General features: G+C 36.2%; 1 protein-coding gene across 7 annotated transcripts in view; it reads left to right on the top strand.

Moving 5' to 3' along the window:
- PPFIA2 (PTPRF interacting protein alpha 2) overlaps positions 1 to 18,678 on the top strand; it is a 288,804-nt gene that overhangs the window by 140,580 nt on the left and 129,546 nt on the right. For 3 of the 7 annotated variants that reach the window (XM_064702002.1, XM_064702000.1, XM_064702004.1), the window contains one exon: positions 7,466 to 7,528. The exons of the other annotated variants lie outside the window; for them this stretch is intronic. In XM_064702002.1, the coding sequence (XP_064558072.1) occupies positions 7,466 to 7,528 (63 nt within the window). The remainder of the gene's footprint in view (positions 1 to 7,465; positions 7,529 to 18,678) is intronic. 7 annotated transcript variants of the gene reach the window in all.

Raw genomic sequence — 18,678 nt, 5'->3', positions numbered from 1 at the left:
TAAGATAGTGTTAAGGAATACATTCAGAGCAGGTAGCTCTGTGTGCAGATTCAGTGCCTGGGGATAGAAACTCAGAGGTAAGGCAGGAACCCACAGCCCCCAGACTGCTCCTCTTGGACTGTGAGGGTATAAAATCACAGGGCATCCTTTGCTCAGGGTCCCTCCTCAGAGGTACCAGCAGGTCAAAAAGCTTTTTTTTTTTTTTTTTTTTTGTTTTGTTTTATGCACCTAGTTTAAATTATTTAAAGGAATCCAGGATGGATAGGGATCCAGGGCAGGGATGATTCCCCTGCCCTGTTGCAATACAAAAAGGTGAAACTATATCTAATGTCTAATGCAAATAATAGTTCTCAATCCCATAGATACTCTAATTTTCAGATTCTTTCAGGGGGCAATAAACAAAGAGGCTTCTGGTTCAGGCTCTTCCTCACCTACAGCTTCTTGTTTATTTTGTCTGTAGATGCTTCCACTCATCTCCACTGATACCCTCCACCTTAGGTCTGTCTTTCCACGGTGTAGTTTCACTGCCTGCATCTGCCACTGCTCATTTTTCAAATGATGTTAATGTGAAGCTGAACTGATTTCTGACATCTGGCTGTTGCCCAAAACATTATGAACAACCAGGAAAAAGACCAAAATCTTGTTAATTTGTGCATTATGCTGCTTGGCAGCATCATAATCACACTCAATTCTTGAAACTGTGTGTAAATTCTGAATGTATCATTGCACGCTGTATGTTTGTTTGATATTGGGATGCCTCTTGGTATATCAAAAAACTGGGAAGGAGATATTTAAATACAAGAAAAATACTGTACCTGAAATCTTAGGCTGTTAGGCTTCTATACTCACATGAAAAAGTAAATGAAGCAAAAGCAACAGAGTGCTTGGAAATGTTGCACATGTATCTAGGTTTGTTCATAGAAGAAATACTCTCAGAGCTATACTTGCAAAGTGCCTAGCAAAGCTAGTGGGAATTTATAATATAGATTATTTTAAACAATAATTTCTTTAAGTCAGCAGGATTTTATGTGATAGCCCTGACCTGTTCAGGACCTTAAAAGTGCTGTACAGTGAGAGGGATTGCTTAGAAGCTGATCCAACAGAGTAGCATTAAATCCCCAAGGAATTACCACTATCTATGCCTCCCCCATTCATATCTTCAAGGGCAAGCTGTATCTTTTAAGCAGTATCTTATCTAGAAGGATAAACACTTAAAAGAAGAAATCAAGCTAAGAACAGTTCAACCAAAATGCTTCCAGACTTCAGATATCAATGCATCTGTACGCATATTTTCTCTTGAGGGGACAGACTATGAAAAAATTGTGTTAGCAGTGTTAGCTGTATTTCCTGGGCTTGTAGGATGAGGTTATAGTTATAAATGAGGTACCAGTTGCTCCTTTTTGTTTGCTCCTAGTCATACAAATACTTATGTTCTACAGCCCAGGCAGAACAGAATGGTGCCCAGGGGCTGCATTCTGCACTCACCCAAGGGCACATTTCCTTCTCCTTACCCTGCTTCCAGGTGATCAGAGGGCAAACTGGCCCTCTGGAGGAAACTGGATGTGCTGGCACATACCTTCAGGAAAATGAGGGAAATATGCATTACTGCAAAATAAGTGGTTCGCTGTCTTGTTTTGGTTTTTTGGGGGTTTTTTTTTGGGTTTTTTTTTATTTTTTTCCTATGCAGAAATCTGAGGAGTGAAAGAAGAACAGATTTTGAATAGGTGTTACCTGGCCTTTATGGGGCAATCAAAGTTGTATGAGGCTGTAGAGAATTATTTAGGCATGGCTTTGGCTTTGCTGTCTGCTGTAGTCATACAGCAAGAATGAGACTACAGGACACAAAGATTTTAAATTCAAGCAAGTATGATTCACTGTGTTTTGAATGTGTTTCTTAGTTTTGTCTTTAACAAAACTCTGATAGTCCCTGTGATCCTTGTGAGATTTCTCTCTTTGACAAGATCTGTGAGATTTCTGAGACCTGTATAGGCTCCTCAGATGTGCTTGAGTTCCATCTGACCTGGATCTCTCAGCAGGTCTGTTCTCCAAGGACTGTATGCACTGTTTAGCATCAGTCTAAACACACCTTCCTAAACCATACTTGTCTTTTTGCAGGGCAGTGTGTATACATGTGTCTGAACTGCTGTCTCTTCCTTCCTCGCAGCCTGGAGAAGAGAGATTAGTGCTCTAGGCTGGGGACAGGTCTGGTAGCTGGTTCATTACAGCAGCAGGATGTCAGGGAGTGCAGGAAAACACTGTAGGTGTCTTTGGTTATGAGTTTATTTTTTCTTTCATTTTTCTCTTTCACTCCCCACCTCTCCTCCCTTCTCCTTTTCCATGCCCATCATCAATAAAATGAGTTGGAATTGAACCTGGAACATAAATATCAGAGAGTTCATGCTTCATTAGACAAAACAAAAGAGTAGTCAGCATGGTTTCCACAGACCTACTTTGAAAACCAATCACTTTAACACTGTCCAGAGTAACCCAAAAAATGTGTCTTGGATTCCAGATTTGTGCAATGTTCTTATAGTTCCATATTTTTACATACAATATAGAATTTCAGAAAGGACATTGATGGAGCATTTTCAAAGAAGGACAATAAAGCTGGCAAAGAATCTGAACCACGAGTCCAATGAGGGGACTGTAGTTGTTTAGCTTAGCTATTTGAAGAGAGGTTATAGCCAGGTGGGATACAACTCTTCTGCCATGTCTCAAGTGAAAGGATGTGGGGAAATGACCTAAAGTTGCCACTCCTGAGGAGGTCCAGATCAAATATTAGTAGAATTAGAAATTAGTAGAATTCTTTTCACTGAAAGAGTGGTTAGGCATTGAATGAGTCACCCAGGAAGGTGGTGGACTTGCTGTCTGGGGAGGCTCTCAAGAAGAGGTGTCTGGCTTTGGCATTTGAGGATATGGCTGAGGGGTGGTTATGGTGGTGACAGGTTGTTGATGGCCAGACTAGATGATCTTGAAGGTGTCTTCTGACGTTGATGATTCTGGGCTTCTGTGAAATGAGCATGTTCTCTGTTTTCTGTACTTGCAATAAAAGTAAAGCCAAAAAACAAATAACAAACTTCTTGTCTGAGAAGACTTTACATGGAGGAAATTCTGACAATTAGGAAGGAAAGGAACGGTAATATTTTTTTCTTTCTTGAATAGGAACAATTCAGAAAGTTCCTTTTTAGAGTCTTTTTATTAAGTAATTTTTTAATGATGCAATGCATGCCTGAATTATTTCTGTGCCTTGGTTAAGCAGAAAGGCTCGATCTCAAGATGTTTTAATGGGTATATGAACTCAAACTCTGCTTCTGTGATCACTGTTCTGAATCTTCCTTCATTGTAATAAGCATCTCCTACAAGAATATTGTAGGTATTTTATAGTGTAAATGTAAGGTTTTATTTTAACTGTGGTGATTTTATTGAAATATTTTAAAGGGATTAATCAAAGAATAGTTAGAAAGTTCAGTTAGTTTGATACAGGTAAATAAATATTTTTGAATCTTATTTTCTCTTTAAAATGCTCACTTAATAAGGTATTAGCTTACCTTGTTCTGTCATGTAACAATACTGTGGCAAGACTACTATGCAGACTGCAAGGTCTGTCTTTCTACGTTTTAGGTTTTAAGGAATAGATCCTTGCAGGTTTTGCATGTAGATTTCACTGTACAGTGATAGGAAGTTCCCAGTAGCTCAGAAGTGCTCCCATGGATGAAGTGTGTACAGCTCAACAGAAATACCAGAGAGCTCTGTTTATATAGATTGCTTATAAGTGGTTTTTGTTACTTCTTTATACTTTTTCTTTGTTTCGGCCTGGAGACTCTCATAATCAAACATATAATATTTATGCATAGTGTGTGTGCATACATCTGTACAAATATTGCTCAAAGGGAGATTTTTTTTTTTATTTCTGAGAGCAGGATTGTCATAATTTTCTAGTAAGTAGGATTCACCTGTCTGAAATCTTCATCATAGAATCAAAAAAAAAAAAAAAAAAACTGGGAAAGGTTCTGCCCTGGTTTATTCAATGTTTTAACAAATTAAGTTTTTTCAGTGAGTATCTTTGCTTTTTTTCCAGCAGCTTTCCGTACCATTTTTTATAAAATCTGACTTTCTTCTATGTTCCCTGTCCTTATTTTGGATGTGGCCTTGAAATTAGAGTTGTACTGCTCATATTATAACTGGGTGCAGGATTTCCTGCTTTACCAGAGCTTTGACTGGGGACTAGCTAAGGACGTTTGGATTTTTGTGATGTTGGTGCTTAGGAAAATATGTTCTTTTTCATGTGACCTGGATAGCAAGATTGCTTGTAAGTCCAGTGTAAGTAACTAGTTGAAAATGCAGTTGCTTCATGTTTGAAGGTCAGGAATACCAGTGTTGGAATTAATGAATTTTGACCTAATTTTCATAGGTTAATTTAGAGAATTAGGTAAAACTCCATTTAATTTTATTGCTTCCACAGAAACTTGAAATTATAGTCTCATAAATCCTTTGTCACTATTTCCATCTGCTTATGAAAGGCAGGTCAGTTTGCTGCATATGTGTGCCATGATTTGTGATTATTGTCTCATGTAGTCTTGGGAACTCCAGGAGGTGTAGCTTGGCTGAGTATGACCTAGAAAGAGGGCATTTCATAGGTAATGTATTTTCTGAAAATGTTTTCAGAAGTGCCACAGCCTCAGAAAAGGCTCTTCTATGTGGAAATCCAAAAGAAAGATGAAAAGGAGACTGGAAGCATAGTTTTAAGTCCATCAGTAGGATGCAGCTAGAGGATCTCTCCCCCTGCATGTGGTTTACTGCAAATACTAGCCAAAGTGCTCATCCCAATCAAGAATATATGCATGTTCTAGAGATTAATTTTCAGAATTTTCTCTCTTTTAACCCTGTTTTCTCCTCTGCTAAACTTTAATTTTCTCCTCCGTTAAACATCTTCCAAAGGAGAAAGCCCAAACAGTAATAGGAAGTGTCATAAATATTAATACAAACGTGTTGTAGTTACTAGGGTACGAAATACTAAGTTGATGCTATACCATTAGATACATTCCTGAATAGAATAAATATTTCATCAACATGCATGAATGGGAATTGCTGCACTACTTATGCAGCAAATGCAAAACTCTTTCATTGATTTTTTTGTACCTGCAATGATTGCCAGTAATATCCTCATGACAATGTGTTTAATTTGCCTCAACATACATTGTTTGAAGAAAAACATATTTAGAATTCATGCACCAATTTTATACTTTTAATGGAGTATTTTTATTTCACTTTTCTTACACTTGACATTTTGGATAGGAAATTACTATGGCTATAAGGAAATAGCCTTACAGTATTGAAGTATCAGGGGTGACTCATTCCAAACTATGTTGTTTCCCAAGAGTCAAAATACTGGACTTAAACCCCATCCGCTGCTAGAATTGAATTAAACAGAATTAATTTTATACTTTTTGTCACTATGTCTTTTGTGGGTCTTCCTCAGTTTTACAAGGGGAAAGAGGGGGAAAATTGTTTACAAGATAATTTGAAAAATTACGATAAAGTTACTCATAGAATATTGCAGTTAAAAATGAACAGCAAGAATAAATTAGTTAATAGAGCTCAGATGCAGCAGTCAAAAGTATACAGTAGATCTACCTTTTTAAACATAAGTGCAAAATTTTCAGAAAAATCATATTTCAGACATATGGAAATTAAAATGTGAAAAAAATTATTCCAAAAGCATTTGTGTTGTGTGTGTTTATATAGATATATATACACATACAGAGATGTAATTGATGAACCATTGAACCATGATTAAATAAAGATGCACGAGACTGAATGGGTAAAATTTATAATGTGTGTGTTTACTTGTGCTGAAGTATTGTTTATTTAAAACAGTGCCATGCTGATATAATATGTATTGTGTTTTCCTCAAAAAATTCTGGAACAGTGCTGGTATAAATACATCTGACCATGATACAGGAATTAACATCAAGTTGCTTTGCATGGAAATTATCTTTTCCAAAGTCGCTCCTCTGTATGAAATGAAATACCTTTTAAGTAAAGAGAATAGCATTATAAAAATGTTTTCAAATATTTAAGGCTGTAAATCTAAAGGGAAAAATGACAGAAACAAGTCAAGAACTTGTCAGCATACAGGGAGTTATTCTTAAAATTCAAGATTTTTTTTTTATATGACTACATAATTCACCTTTAAAAGACTGAAAGTTTAAAAGTATATCCAGTATTTAAAACTGTTACAGATAAAATGTGAGGATCATTGGAAATATGTGATTTGAAGATAGAGGGACATGAAGACCTACCTGTGGCTGTTGTTAAATATATTGATAATGTGTGCATTTTTGTTTACTGCAAAAGTAAGCTGTAATACCCAGTCAGGCTTAACTTCCTCAAATTATAGTAGTAAATTCATTGTAAAACACATCTTGCTGTAAGTTGTGTTTTCCATATGTTAAAAATACTTGAATCTCAAGTATTTTATGCTGTATTTTTGCCTGCTTTAAATACCAAGTTTACTCTATTGAGTTAGTAAATAATCACAGAAAAAAATCCTAGGTCAATATTTACTTTGAGAAATGATTAAGCTCAACTATAATTAGCATGAACATTGTATGTATTGTTACATATGCTCTCAGCAGTGGAAAAAATTATTTAAAAGTTTAGTCTAGAAATGCTGGGTTTTTTATATGCAGAATTTTCAAAAGTGTCTGCTGTTAATTTCTTAAGAAAATTTTGAAATCAGATTAAATACTGCCTGGTCAGATTGCCTACTAGTCAAGGTCTATCTAAAGAAAATTGTTATTTATTGGGCTCTGCAGAAATAAATTAGAAAGAGATAAAAGGGAGGAAAAACAGCTTTCAGTGCTGAAATGCATTCTTCAGGAGCTGAAGGGACTTCCAGATTTTTTTAAAGTCAGATAGCTTCTTTCCTGCTATTTTTATACCCTTATGATTGTTTGATGCAAGAAGTAAGTCTGAGCATGAAAAAATTATCAATTTAGCAGGTAAATTGTACCTAATAATTTAATAGGTTTGTTTATGTTGATGTTTTTCCATAAGACATTTAAATATGGGGGACAAGGTCCTTATTTCTTCAAACCTCACCAACAGGTAAAATTCTTGGTTTATGTAGAGACCTCAGGCAGAAGTCAGCCATGGAGCTGCGTTTATTTCTCCCTGGGTATTGGGCTGTCCAGTGCTTGAGAGACCATTTCTGTGAACACAGTGCAGAACACCAAAGTGATCTATCTTCCACTTGCTTGTTCTCAGTACTTCATGAGCCAGGAGATGTAACAATACCTTCAATTTCATTATGTGAATTTCAGTTGAGCCGCATCAGTGTTCTCTTGGATAAATTTGTTTGAATGATCACGTTCATCTGTCAGTATGGTGTAATTTAAATAAACTGTAGTGCTGTACAAAATTCTGTTCCATTCAGCAGAATCTCTGTTGCCCCCTTTTGCAGATGACGGTTGCTGCTGGTACGAGCATTGAGAATAACATTCAAAGGACCATATCCTGCCCTAATGTATGTTCAAAATATCTTGGTTTTTTGCATAATTTAAATGTGAAGCCTCCTTATGTGAATTTGATATTTTGTTGCCCATATTTTTGTGCATTTCGAGGTTACTTCACATTATGTATTTTGGGGTCAATGAATATTGTACTACAAGTGAGGTCTCAGCCTATCAAAGTTCCCAAATTGCTGTGATTTCTTTCTGTATGGTTTGATGGTGCAGCTAAATAAAGATGATAATATATTCATAGTACCTTCTGCATTTACCTTGCTTCCCAGCCAGCTCAATGCTCCTGTCAGTTGAAATCAGTAGAACAGCAATAGACAAAATGAGGAAAGCAATAAGAGGCTATATTTATTCTACTTAACCTTGTCCTAAATTGCATTTTGATATGAAGATGTGTAATAATAAATGTGGAAGGAAGATAATTTCATTTTCATTACTTAGGCAAATGTATACTGTGACTTAAAATAGAAGGAGGGAGGAGTTACTGCTTATGAATGGTAGAATTAGTGATATATCTGGTTAAGAAAAGGAGCAAGTTATTCACTTGTAGTATAATAAGTCATTTGTCTTTTTAGACCAAAACTATTTAGATAATGGAAATTCATTGGGACAAAATTGAACTCTTATACATTAATGGGGAAACATTAATGAAAATTGGGATGAACTCTTGAGAAAAGACTGTGGCTCTGACTTTTATAGAAGCTATTTTTTATTATGTAATGTGTTTAGTAATTTATTTTTCAACTAAAGATTCTCATATTTATAGGGGAACTGGCAGATGGAATTCTGAATAAACACTTCCATCCCATTAAGTTCTTTGAAGATATAGCAAATAATCAAAGAAAAAGCACAATCTAGTTAAAGTAACTAATATATAAAAGAGAATATGCTGTGATTTAGTATTGGTAAGTGAATTTGTCCTCCCTGTCTGGGAAAATAATCTCAAACCAGTCTTTTTTTTTGGCAAGCTTATGCTTTTAAGGGAACAAAGAAAAAATCTTTACACTGCATTCTTAGAAGATACTGCATCTGGCCATCTGAATCATTGTGGATTTCTGCATACATTTGTGAAATAGATCAATATTATAAATTCTTGGCTATATTTTTGCACTGTTTGATTCCATTTTTGTACTTGCTTCTGTGCAAAGGAAAAACTCTTCCTCAATACATAGTGTATGATTAATCTCCAATCTCTTCTGGATTTTCAACATGACTTTTAACTTCTCCAGTGCAATTTTAGTATCCCAGTTTGTAAATGGTATAATTTGTAATAGAATCTAGTGATCTAGACAGACAATAGCTAGTAATTTAAAAAGACAATAATATGGCAGAAATTATGAGCATGGAAAAATGCACTATTTCCAATTTAGTTATAGAAGTCCATGCTATTACGTCAAAATGGTTTGTGATTTTAATTTTCTTTGAGCAGCCTGCTCTAGAGGAAGGTGCCTGTGGCAGGGGGTTGGCACTAGATGATCTTTAAGGTCCTTTCCAACCCTAAATATTTTATTATTCTATGATTTTTGAATTTGTAATTAATGAAGAGCAAAATTTCTGTTAGTTAGGAAAGAATCCTGTTTAGAGATTGAACATAATCCCTATCAACATCTAACTTGAGCAGGAGCAAAAAGTGGAAATCTGCACTCAGCCTTTCACTCAGCATCTTGCAGGGAGGACAGGAAGGCAAGTCAGTTCTACTTTACAGATACAAAATTAAGTAAATAATTTCTTTTATTCCATTCAATGCCGATCCTCCAGTTACCTGTGTGAACCATAGTTTTAATGGTAGGCATTAAGATTGTCAAATCTGCAGGTGAAATTGTTTGAATGAATGGTCAATTTTCAATTACTGGGCTACATTATTGTGAAATGTTTCATGTAATTACTGTGAATAGCATAACTTTGTATTTCTGTCTATTATAAAAGGGATAACTACAGAGCATAGCCTCAAAACGATAAAATTTTCAGTCAGTATATGTTGCACTGGGTCAACCTTTTAATTACATGGCATTAATAATAAGTTTTAATTAATTATAAACCTCAGTTACTTAGTCAGAAAGGCACAATACAGTTGGTTTGGCTTTTCTGGCTCCTAATCTCAGACCCAAAATATATTTCTAGAACTACTCACATAGAAGCACTGTTTGAAATGCTAAAACCATAAATGGAAACACACTGCAAGGCTTGCAATAAAGCTAAAGCTCAGGGAGAACCTGCAATATATTCAAAATTGAGAATTACACTATTATGGTGGTTTTCAAGGTACAACTTTGTGGACAGGTTCCCATATATTACGAATTCTAATCTGTGTGCTGTTGCTCTGTGAAGCTTACACCATCATAATTATAGACTTCAATTTACCTTTATTCCCACATGAACTGTCTGGTTTGTATTTTTCATTATTATCCACTGTTCATGCAGCAGAAGCTGAGGAAAGAAATGGATATTCTATATAATTATAAAATTCTTTTCAGATTATTCTCCTCTCTATTGTTTAGTAGGACATTAACTGCTAGGGTTGCTGTCTTTCATGCAAGATATCCCAAATCATTATTTTATCTGTCTGTCTATCTGTGGTTTTGAATAGACTGGCCTTTGAACAACCACTCCAATTGCTGGATAGTTCATAAGCACCATTGCTTGATAAGAATATCAGCAGATATAAGCCTAAAGTACACATACATTATAAAATGGCTGGATGAATATTAATGATGGATGTAGAGTCACTTAGGACAGTCTGTCATACTGAGATATCTCAGTGCCATTGCATGATGACAGGAAGCAGTGCACAGACAAAGACAGGACACTTTGTGTGCAGACCCAGTTGCTGTGGCTGCCTGACCCTGAGCTTCTGCAAAATTGCAGCACTAATGCTCCTTTTCTTTACAGCTCTTTAAGGTCCACAGTGAAAATGTAAACAGCAAAATACAAAACAATATGGTGACAGATATTAAGCATGCTGTGTCTCTTTATTCAGAACAGAACTTGAATCTGTGTTTTTGTAAAACAAAATTGAGCTATATAGTAAATGAAGACATGCTTTGCTGTATATAATTGGAAAGAAAATGATTGAATTTTAATGAAGTGCAAACACAATGCATCTTGTTCTTGAACCATCCACTGTAACACTCCTCTTTCATGGAAAAGCCACATTTGTTTTGTCTGAACAAGATGCAAACCTTCAGAAATTCTTTGAGCTAGTCAGAAGATTCAGAGTGTAAGTACTCTGAAATGCTGTCTCTTTTGAATTCCAGTATATGTGATTCAGACTGGGATTTTTGGGTAGACACTTTTATCCATTACAAAGCTTAATGTGCTTAAATTTTTAACATCAATTTTTAAATTTTATTTTATGGCTTTAGCCAACATGTAGAGCATATCTATAGACATTTTATACAGAAGCTCTGTAGGAAAACAGCAATTTGTTTATATTTTTTCAAATTCAGCAGTTATGCAGCGTCTTATAAAATTGCTGGTTTTCATCCATCAGCAATCTTAGTTCTTTCACTATTTCAAAAGGGCTTTGAGAGGGTTGCAGTAAGGAGGGGGCTGAGGGTGAAAGTGTTGGTAATATATAGATGCCTTAAAATATCAGCATATTTTTTTTCCTCCTATACAAAAATAAAACTCTACTTCCAAGGTTTTTTTAATCAAGGATTAAAGCCTGGGGTTTTTTCCATAAGTTTGTTCATTTGAATAAGCTGAGCATGTATTTTCTTTAAATTGAAGCCAAATGCCTTTATTCTGAAGCAGAAATGGGTTTTTTCCTATGTTGGGAACATTTCTGAGATCAAGAGGAAAAGGTACTCCAGAACTGCTACAGATAGGAAGAAAAGAAGTCAGAAGCCAAAATATAATTACAGGCCTCCAAATTTTCTCAGATTGTTATGAAAGCACCCTGAGCTTTCAGCTCATTTTCCAGCTTTATAGAAATCAGGGATTTACCCATGACCTACCACTTGAAGCTAGAAACCCATTTTATGTGATTACCTGACACTTTCAAGCCTCAGACCCTCTTGACACATAGGTGTCTTAGTTTTGTCCATGGAAGGAAAAAAAAAATTGCAGGGAGATTTCTTTTCTCGAGTTTTTCCACGAACTCCATAGTTTAAAGTCTTCAGGAGTTACTTCATTCACAGATAAACTTGCAAGAAGAGAAGCAGTTCTGATTTCTTCTCAGTGACAGGGATTGTGCAGCTCTTTATTTTCAGCATGGCACTAATCTTTGGCCCTCACCTCCTCTCACTTCCCTGCCACAGGGCCAGCAAATCTGACTGTGCAGCCAAGCATTTCTGCTTCTGCTTCAGATCTCGTGACAGGCAACCAACTGGCACGTCTGCTGCTGCTGGCCCAGCTGTGCCAAGTGTGTTAAATCAGGGCCTAGAAAGAGACAGCAGCAATGCTTTTCAGCTGGGGAGATGTATTGCTGGCAAGTGTATGCCTTGGCAACAGTGGGGTGTCCTCATCCTCAAGTATGTGGCAGCACCCTCCTGGTAAATGCTCTGACATGCACAGCTTCGTGACCTGGCATTGCTTTGCAAGCATTCCAGCACTTTCCCATGGCGCTCGGCCTGACTCAGGGCCAATGCATTGATTTGAGGGATTGAAAAGTGCAAAATGGAAATCAGGAATTCAGAATTGTAGCAGGACTTGCAGGAAACAATTCTCAGATGATATCTGAGTTATTCCACACCACAGGCTGTAGCTCCTTAGAGCCACAGAATCAAAATCTAGATTTGGAAATAACTGTGCTTTGGGGAGAAGAGCAGGTTTTCATTGGTTTCGTAACATTTTTCCTTTTGATTCTTACTGAGAAAAATCTTAGCCCTATCGCCAGAAAACAGGTGGGAAAAAATCTTTTCATGGCAGATATCTAATGCACAGGAAATAATTTTCTAGATAACAATGATGCTTCTAGATACTTTTCTTTACTACTCTCCTGTACTTTGCATTTGTCTTGCAGAAGAGGGATACAGAAGAGCTATCAGCTGTTAATGGCAGGGAAATAACTCATTTGGCAAAAGGCAGTTGGCAGATGACTTTGAAAGAATACAATGATGCCATCCATATCAGGATGTGTGAAAAATAAATCAGCTCAGATTGGGATTATTTCTGTACTTAGCAATACCCAATGTTTATGGTGTACAGCTTTTGCTTAGTGGAGCTGGGAGCTTTTCTTGCTGCTGTGATGCTGTTGCTGGAACCAAGGGGAGGCAGAGGAGGAAGGTCTCCTAGGGGAAACGTTCCTGGACCAGAAAAAACAAATAATTGAATTGAAAAGGGCAGTCATGGACAGGAGGGGGAAAAAGAATTATGATTTATCAAGCATGGTGTGTGGAAGTGGATGGGGGATCAAGGACACCAGTGGGAACAGGGGCTGGTGGCTGTGGGGGATGAAGAGATCTGAGATGAAGGAGAAAGTAAGTGAAGGAAGTTTCAGTGGCACAGTTCTCCTAACTGAAAAGGCAGACATTTTCATGTAAATGTGAAGTTTTATTGGAAAGATGTCTCAGAGAGTCTTAAAGTGGGAGAGAGGTGCCCCCTCCTGAAGTATCTTGAGTTTCAGCAGTGGAAACCCTGAATGATGTTAAAACAGGTGACAATTGTCATGTGGTCTGGACATTTCTGCTGCTAGTTCGCTGTTCAGCCCAGATTTGATGCTGTATATCAGGTGTATTGTGACAGTGTTCACAGGGGTTCTAGGATGAGGGAAGAGACAAGGATCTGACTCCGTGTTTCAGAAGGCTTGATTTATTATTTTATTATATATATTACATTAAAACGATACTAAAAGAATAGAAGAAAATGTTTCATCAGAACGCTAGCTAAAAATAGAATAGGAAGGAATGATAACAAAGGCTTCTGTCTTGGACAGAGAGTCCAAGCCAGCTGACTGTGATTGGCCATTAACTAGAAGCAACTCTATGAGACCAATCAAAAATCCACCTGTTGCATTCCACAGACGCAGATAACCATTGTTTACATTTGGTTCCTGAGGCCTCTCAGCTTCTCAGGAGGAAAAATCTTAAGGAAAGGATTCTTCATAAAAGATGTCTGTGACAGCATATCTAACGTATTGATGAGAAAATGATTCATTCCACTTTGGGAATTTATAGAAGTTGTATTATCAAATATACTTGTGAATGCCTTAGACTTATGGATTAGTTCCAAGTCAGTGAAATAATGCCACACCAAGCTATATGTTCCATTTAATTATTTTAAGGGAAAGGCCCTAACTGCTAGTTCAATCACTCAACTTGGTAAGAGCTCAGCTTCTAGACAACAGTAATCCTGCTACTGGCACTTAAATAACACTCTTACACTCTTCCAGTATAACCCTTTTACTGTAATTATATATGGCAATATATTACATTTTGAGTGGTGAGATGGAAACTTTGTTGTAATTGTTTTCCTAGCCAATAGTTCTGGTTTATTAAATTGCTAATAGTTGTCCTCTAGAAGGAGAAACAAACATGCCCCGAGAAAAAAAAGGAATTATTTCAAAGGTCAGTATTACTTAAGCACTTGTTTCATGCTTAGAGCAGACTGGAGTTAGAAGTAATTGGAAAGTGTACTGATATTGCAAGTGACAGACCAGAGGGAAAAACTTGCACCAAAAATTGTGTCCTGAGGTTTCCTTGGTGCCTCAAGGAAGCGACTGGCTTGAAAATGCACAAATTCTTCATACAATAACAATGGAATGTAGTATTAAGGCAAGGATTAAACTTGATTTCAGTTTCCCAAAGGAAATGCCCAGGAAAAATCTATACCTTGAGAACTCTTGACAGTCTATCTAAAATACAACATATTTATTTTCTTGAGCATTAATGACAGCTCCTTAAAAGAAATTTAGAGAAACTCTCCTTCCAATGGTACATTTATGTTCTCATGCTGCTGCAATGTGAAGTAGTTTATGTTTGCAAAAAAGCCAGAAATGGCAGTATGATCCTTCTGTAGATTTTGAATTTCCCCTGACCTTTGAATTGCACCATTGTTATTTCATTCATATGTAGTAAGCCTAGTAAAAGTTACCTAGGTAATAAAATGAATTTTGCAACCTTCTTATTTTCTGATGAAATTATAGATACTTTTTAAACAAAGTAAAGAAAACAAGCCCAAAATGAAAAAAAAAGAAAAAACTGAAAACAAAAAAGTTCCCAAAAAAATCTTCAAGAAAGTTTATCATCCATCAGTTATTTTTGTCTGATCTTTCTTATAGCTAATCATTCTATATCAAAAATATTTTTATATAGATAGCTCTATTCCCCAGATTACATGTTTTAGACACCAAACAATATCAAATTTCTAGCATGAACTGGCTTTTTATTTCACTATTCTCTCTTGTATTTTATGTAGGAAAAATAATAATTATAGAGTAAGAGAGAAATGTGAAGAGGCAAATTATTTGAAAAAAGATATTTAATAGTGAAACAAAAAAAAAAGAAACACATTTTGGGGCAAGCAAGCAGAAAGAAAGCTAGTGAAGATACTTCTTGCAAGGGATACTGTGATCTGCTAAACTTTCTTTCTCGTGAATAGATTATTCCTGGGACAAAGAAGACATTTTACTAGAATAACTTCTTAATTTTGATCCATATTCAGCTATTTCTTGGCTTTATTATTTTTGCAATTGGACATTCAAATGGAAAATCCTTTTCAGATCTTAGTTTTAAAAACGTCTTAGCATTAGTCTGCCTCTGCCTAAATTTTTGGTTTCCAAGTAGTATTAATATAATTCTGTAAATTGGATAGTAAGAAATCATAAGAAATTTTACATAAAGTAATTAGTGTCTTCATTTTTAAATACTAATTTGAAAAATATCTTTGAAGAAATAGCCTTGTTTAATTTCTTTTGTGCTCTCCATGACCACATTCTCCAGGTGAGGATCACAACCAATTTTTAAATTTTGCCATGGTTTATGGATTCAGCTAATACTGCACTTGAGGAGTAGATAGATCAATTTTGAAGAATTGAATCAGTTAAGATATGGATGTCAGCTCAGATTTAGATGCAGAACATGTGCTGGGAGGCTGGTTTTCTCTCCTAAGTCCTTGATATCTTTTTGTCATGAGATCATTCTGTGCCTCCCCTTGAAGGGCATGATCCCTGCTAGGGAGAGGGGGAAGGGAAGCAAAAATGTGACAAGATTATAAGCACAGAAGCATAACTGTTTTCACTTTGCAGAATTATCAAAGAAATAAAAATAGCTTGTGCACATCACCAAAAATTCTTACTGTGTTTCGAAAGAGAGAGAAGTAGCTCTAAAATGGTCTAATATTTCTGGTGAATTATGTAAGCATTTGAGTATTGATTTCAATATATTTTGCTCATTTTCATCAGATGAAAATTTGGCCCTGGTCTCTTTGACCCACTATTTTGATAGAGAAAAATAATTAGAAAATTAATTAAATGTTATTAGCCTAAACTTACACTGGTCTAATTCTTCTTGCAGTCATGCAAAAGGAGTTTTGCATTTATTATTTAGTTTCAGAAGGATTTTTTTTCTCAAAAATATCATTACCAAAGCTTTATTAGGAACTGTAATCTTTGAAATCATTTTCCTCTTAAAATTTTATCCTCCAGTTTCATAATGCATTTTGATTTGTTCCATAAACAGAGACTTTGATATTTCTCTTAGAGCAGATCATGATAGATAGAGAACTAACTACTTCAACTCAATTGATTTTAAAATATTGGGTAAGCATCAGTATTCATCTTGGGAAAGAATCAATTTTGATTGATAGCTATATTTGAGAAGATGCAGTTTTTCAATATGTATTTTTTTCAATTAGATCCAGTTAATCTATATGTGAATTACCTGCCTGGCTGTTTAAAAGAACAAGAGTTTGTCATAAATAACATGGGCTGTAGCTGGAAAGTCTGTCACGAGTTTGGGTGCTCACCTGGTAATCTTTCCTCATTTTTCTTTTTTCACACATTTAGATATGTTTTGACTCAGAACACAAATCCAAATGAAGCTGATAAAAGCAGGATGAAGGCTAACATTAGAATTAAGAGGTCAGAATCTGTTTAGAAGTTCTGAATAGAGATTTAAATGTGATCTCTGTGACATGTTCTGTCAGTCTGGTCTCATGACCTCTAAGAGTAGTGTAGCATTCCTCTGAATTTTCCTGCTCTGACATCCCTTCGAGGACAAGACCAAGCTGTTACAATGGTAGAGTTGGAAGATCTCATTTAACCCCAACTCCAGGACCAGCTGTCCAGGGGACATACATCTAGGGGTGGTTTCATCATTCAATAGATTTAGTTACTTCTGCAAAGAAAATATACCTTAAAGTGATAGTTCCTTTCAGGAACTATCTTGTGGCATAATTCCTTTTTAGTAACTGTGGATGTGTGAACTGTATTTGTATTTTTTACCTAGTCCAAAATATTCCAAAGGTATCCCTGAAGGCATGTGATTCTCTCCTTTTCATGGCCTCGCCTTGAAATATTCTATTCCCACATGACAAATATTGTGATATTTTTTGTGGTTATTCTTTTATTAGTATGTCTGAGGAACTGAAAAGGTTTATACAGAGTTCTGTGGAAAATTATTTTTTTATGAAGAACTGGCCTCTAGCAAACTGTGCTTTCATTCTTTACTCTAGAGAGAAAGCTAAGGATGAGGTCTTGTTTATACTATCCCTGCTACAGCTCGTGTTACCATGCACCCTCCAGCTGTAAACAGAGCAGATAGAGTGTTCTGGTTGTATAAATGAACTTATTTGGCCTGAACAGAAGCATTTGCCCAAGATCAGGACAAGGAAGGCAAAGTAAGGGTCAATGCTGTGGCAAAAAACTTCGGGATTCCTAGCACAGTGAGGGAGCCAGGGACTAGAAGGCCCTGCAGGAATTATTGAGTCTTAAATATCAACCAGATGATACAACAGCCATCTGCAGAGTAGTTTTTTGATTCTGCCACTTGTATGAACAGCTCCTACTGCAACTTGGGAATTACAGTCTGTTGCTGCTTGAATATTTTAGTTTTATTCCCATTGGTTTCAGTTACTGTTCATATCTCTGCCATTATTTTGTTTGCTTGCTTTCCTGCTTGCAGCTCAGTGCACTTTTAAGAGCTGCTTCATTTTGCTGGAAACAAGACCTTACTGCTACTCAGAAGAAGGAGGAATGCATTTCCTGTGTTTATAGTCACAATGTTATTTTGACATAAAGGTGAGCATGGCCCATGTTGATGGTCCAAAACTCTGTAAAGGAGGTGGCAGCAATCAAAGCACCGAAGGAGAGCGCACACACCACGGAATACAGACCCAGCAAACTCTAGGTTGCCTGTATGAAAGTGTAGCATGCAGCTCTCCACAGGGATTGCTGTTTGTTTGTCAACCCAGGTGGCTGTGATGTCTGTCTTTTCCCATTCCAGTTGATTTACCAGGAAAATTGATTATGCATTATGTAGCTGAAGCCAATTATCTGTCGTGTTGTCTCTGCCTTGTCCCTCTCAATTTACTGCTTCCTTTTTTTATACTTAGTTTGTAACTTCCTTTGGAAAGAAGGCATATCGTTTTGTGCTTTCACACAGTAGGATAAAATAGGCCTTGAGGTAGGGTTTCAGTTGCAAATTTATAAAAATTACTTAATACAAAATTATTTTTTTCTTTGCATGAAGTATTATAGCATAAGAACTGAAGGGAAATTTTTTATTTTCACTTGGATCAGCCAAAGACAATATTCAGTATATTTGACCTCAATGAGAAAGCATTTCCAAGTATTGTACTGCTGATGGCAAAACTTTACAAACCTCTGTAGGCATGGAATGATATATAACGGATTATTAATATTTTAAACCTACATGAAAGTATCAACTTTCTGTGTCAAGTTTTGATAGTTTAGTTCTTTCCCCTCCAAAAGAGGTTTACTAGTGGACTTCTAGGCCTGACTGACTTTTGAAAGAGACGTCTGAAATCATTACACTGGGCAATTCTGGTTGCTGGAAGGGAATGCACAGGTTGAATTCAGCTTAAACCTGTTGCTCTCTTCCAAGTCCCTTTTGCTATTTGCTCAGTATTTATAATTATTGGGTTAAGCCATAAATACAGCTCCCCCATGCTGATCTGTCTGGCTCAGGAAAATAAGGTTTTCTGTTATTTTAGAGAAGTCCATGTACACAGTGAGGTGACCCTCAACTGACACAGC

This window comes from Zonotrichia leucophrys, chromosome 1A (assembly GCF_028769735.1).
Source record: "Zonotrichia leucophrys gambelii isolate GWCS_2022_RI chromosome 1A, RI_Zleu_2.0, whole genome shotgun sequence".
NCBI classification, from domain to species: domain Eukaryota; kingdom Metazoa; phylum Chordata; class Aves; order Passeriformes; family Passerellidae; genus Zonotrichia; species Zonotrichia leucophrys.
The sequence above is the reverse complement of the archived record's forward strand: the minus strand, read 5'-3'. Positions and strand labels throughout refer to the sequence as shown.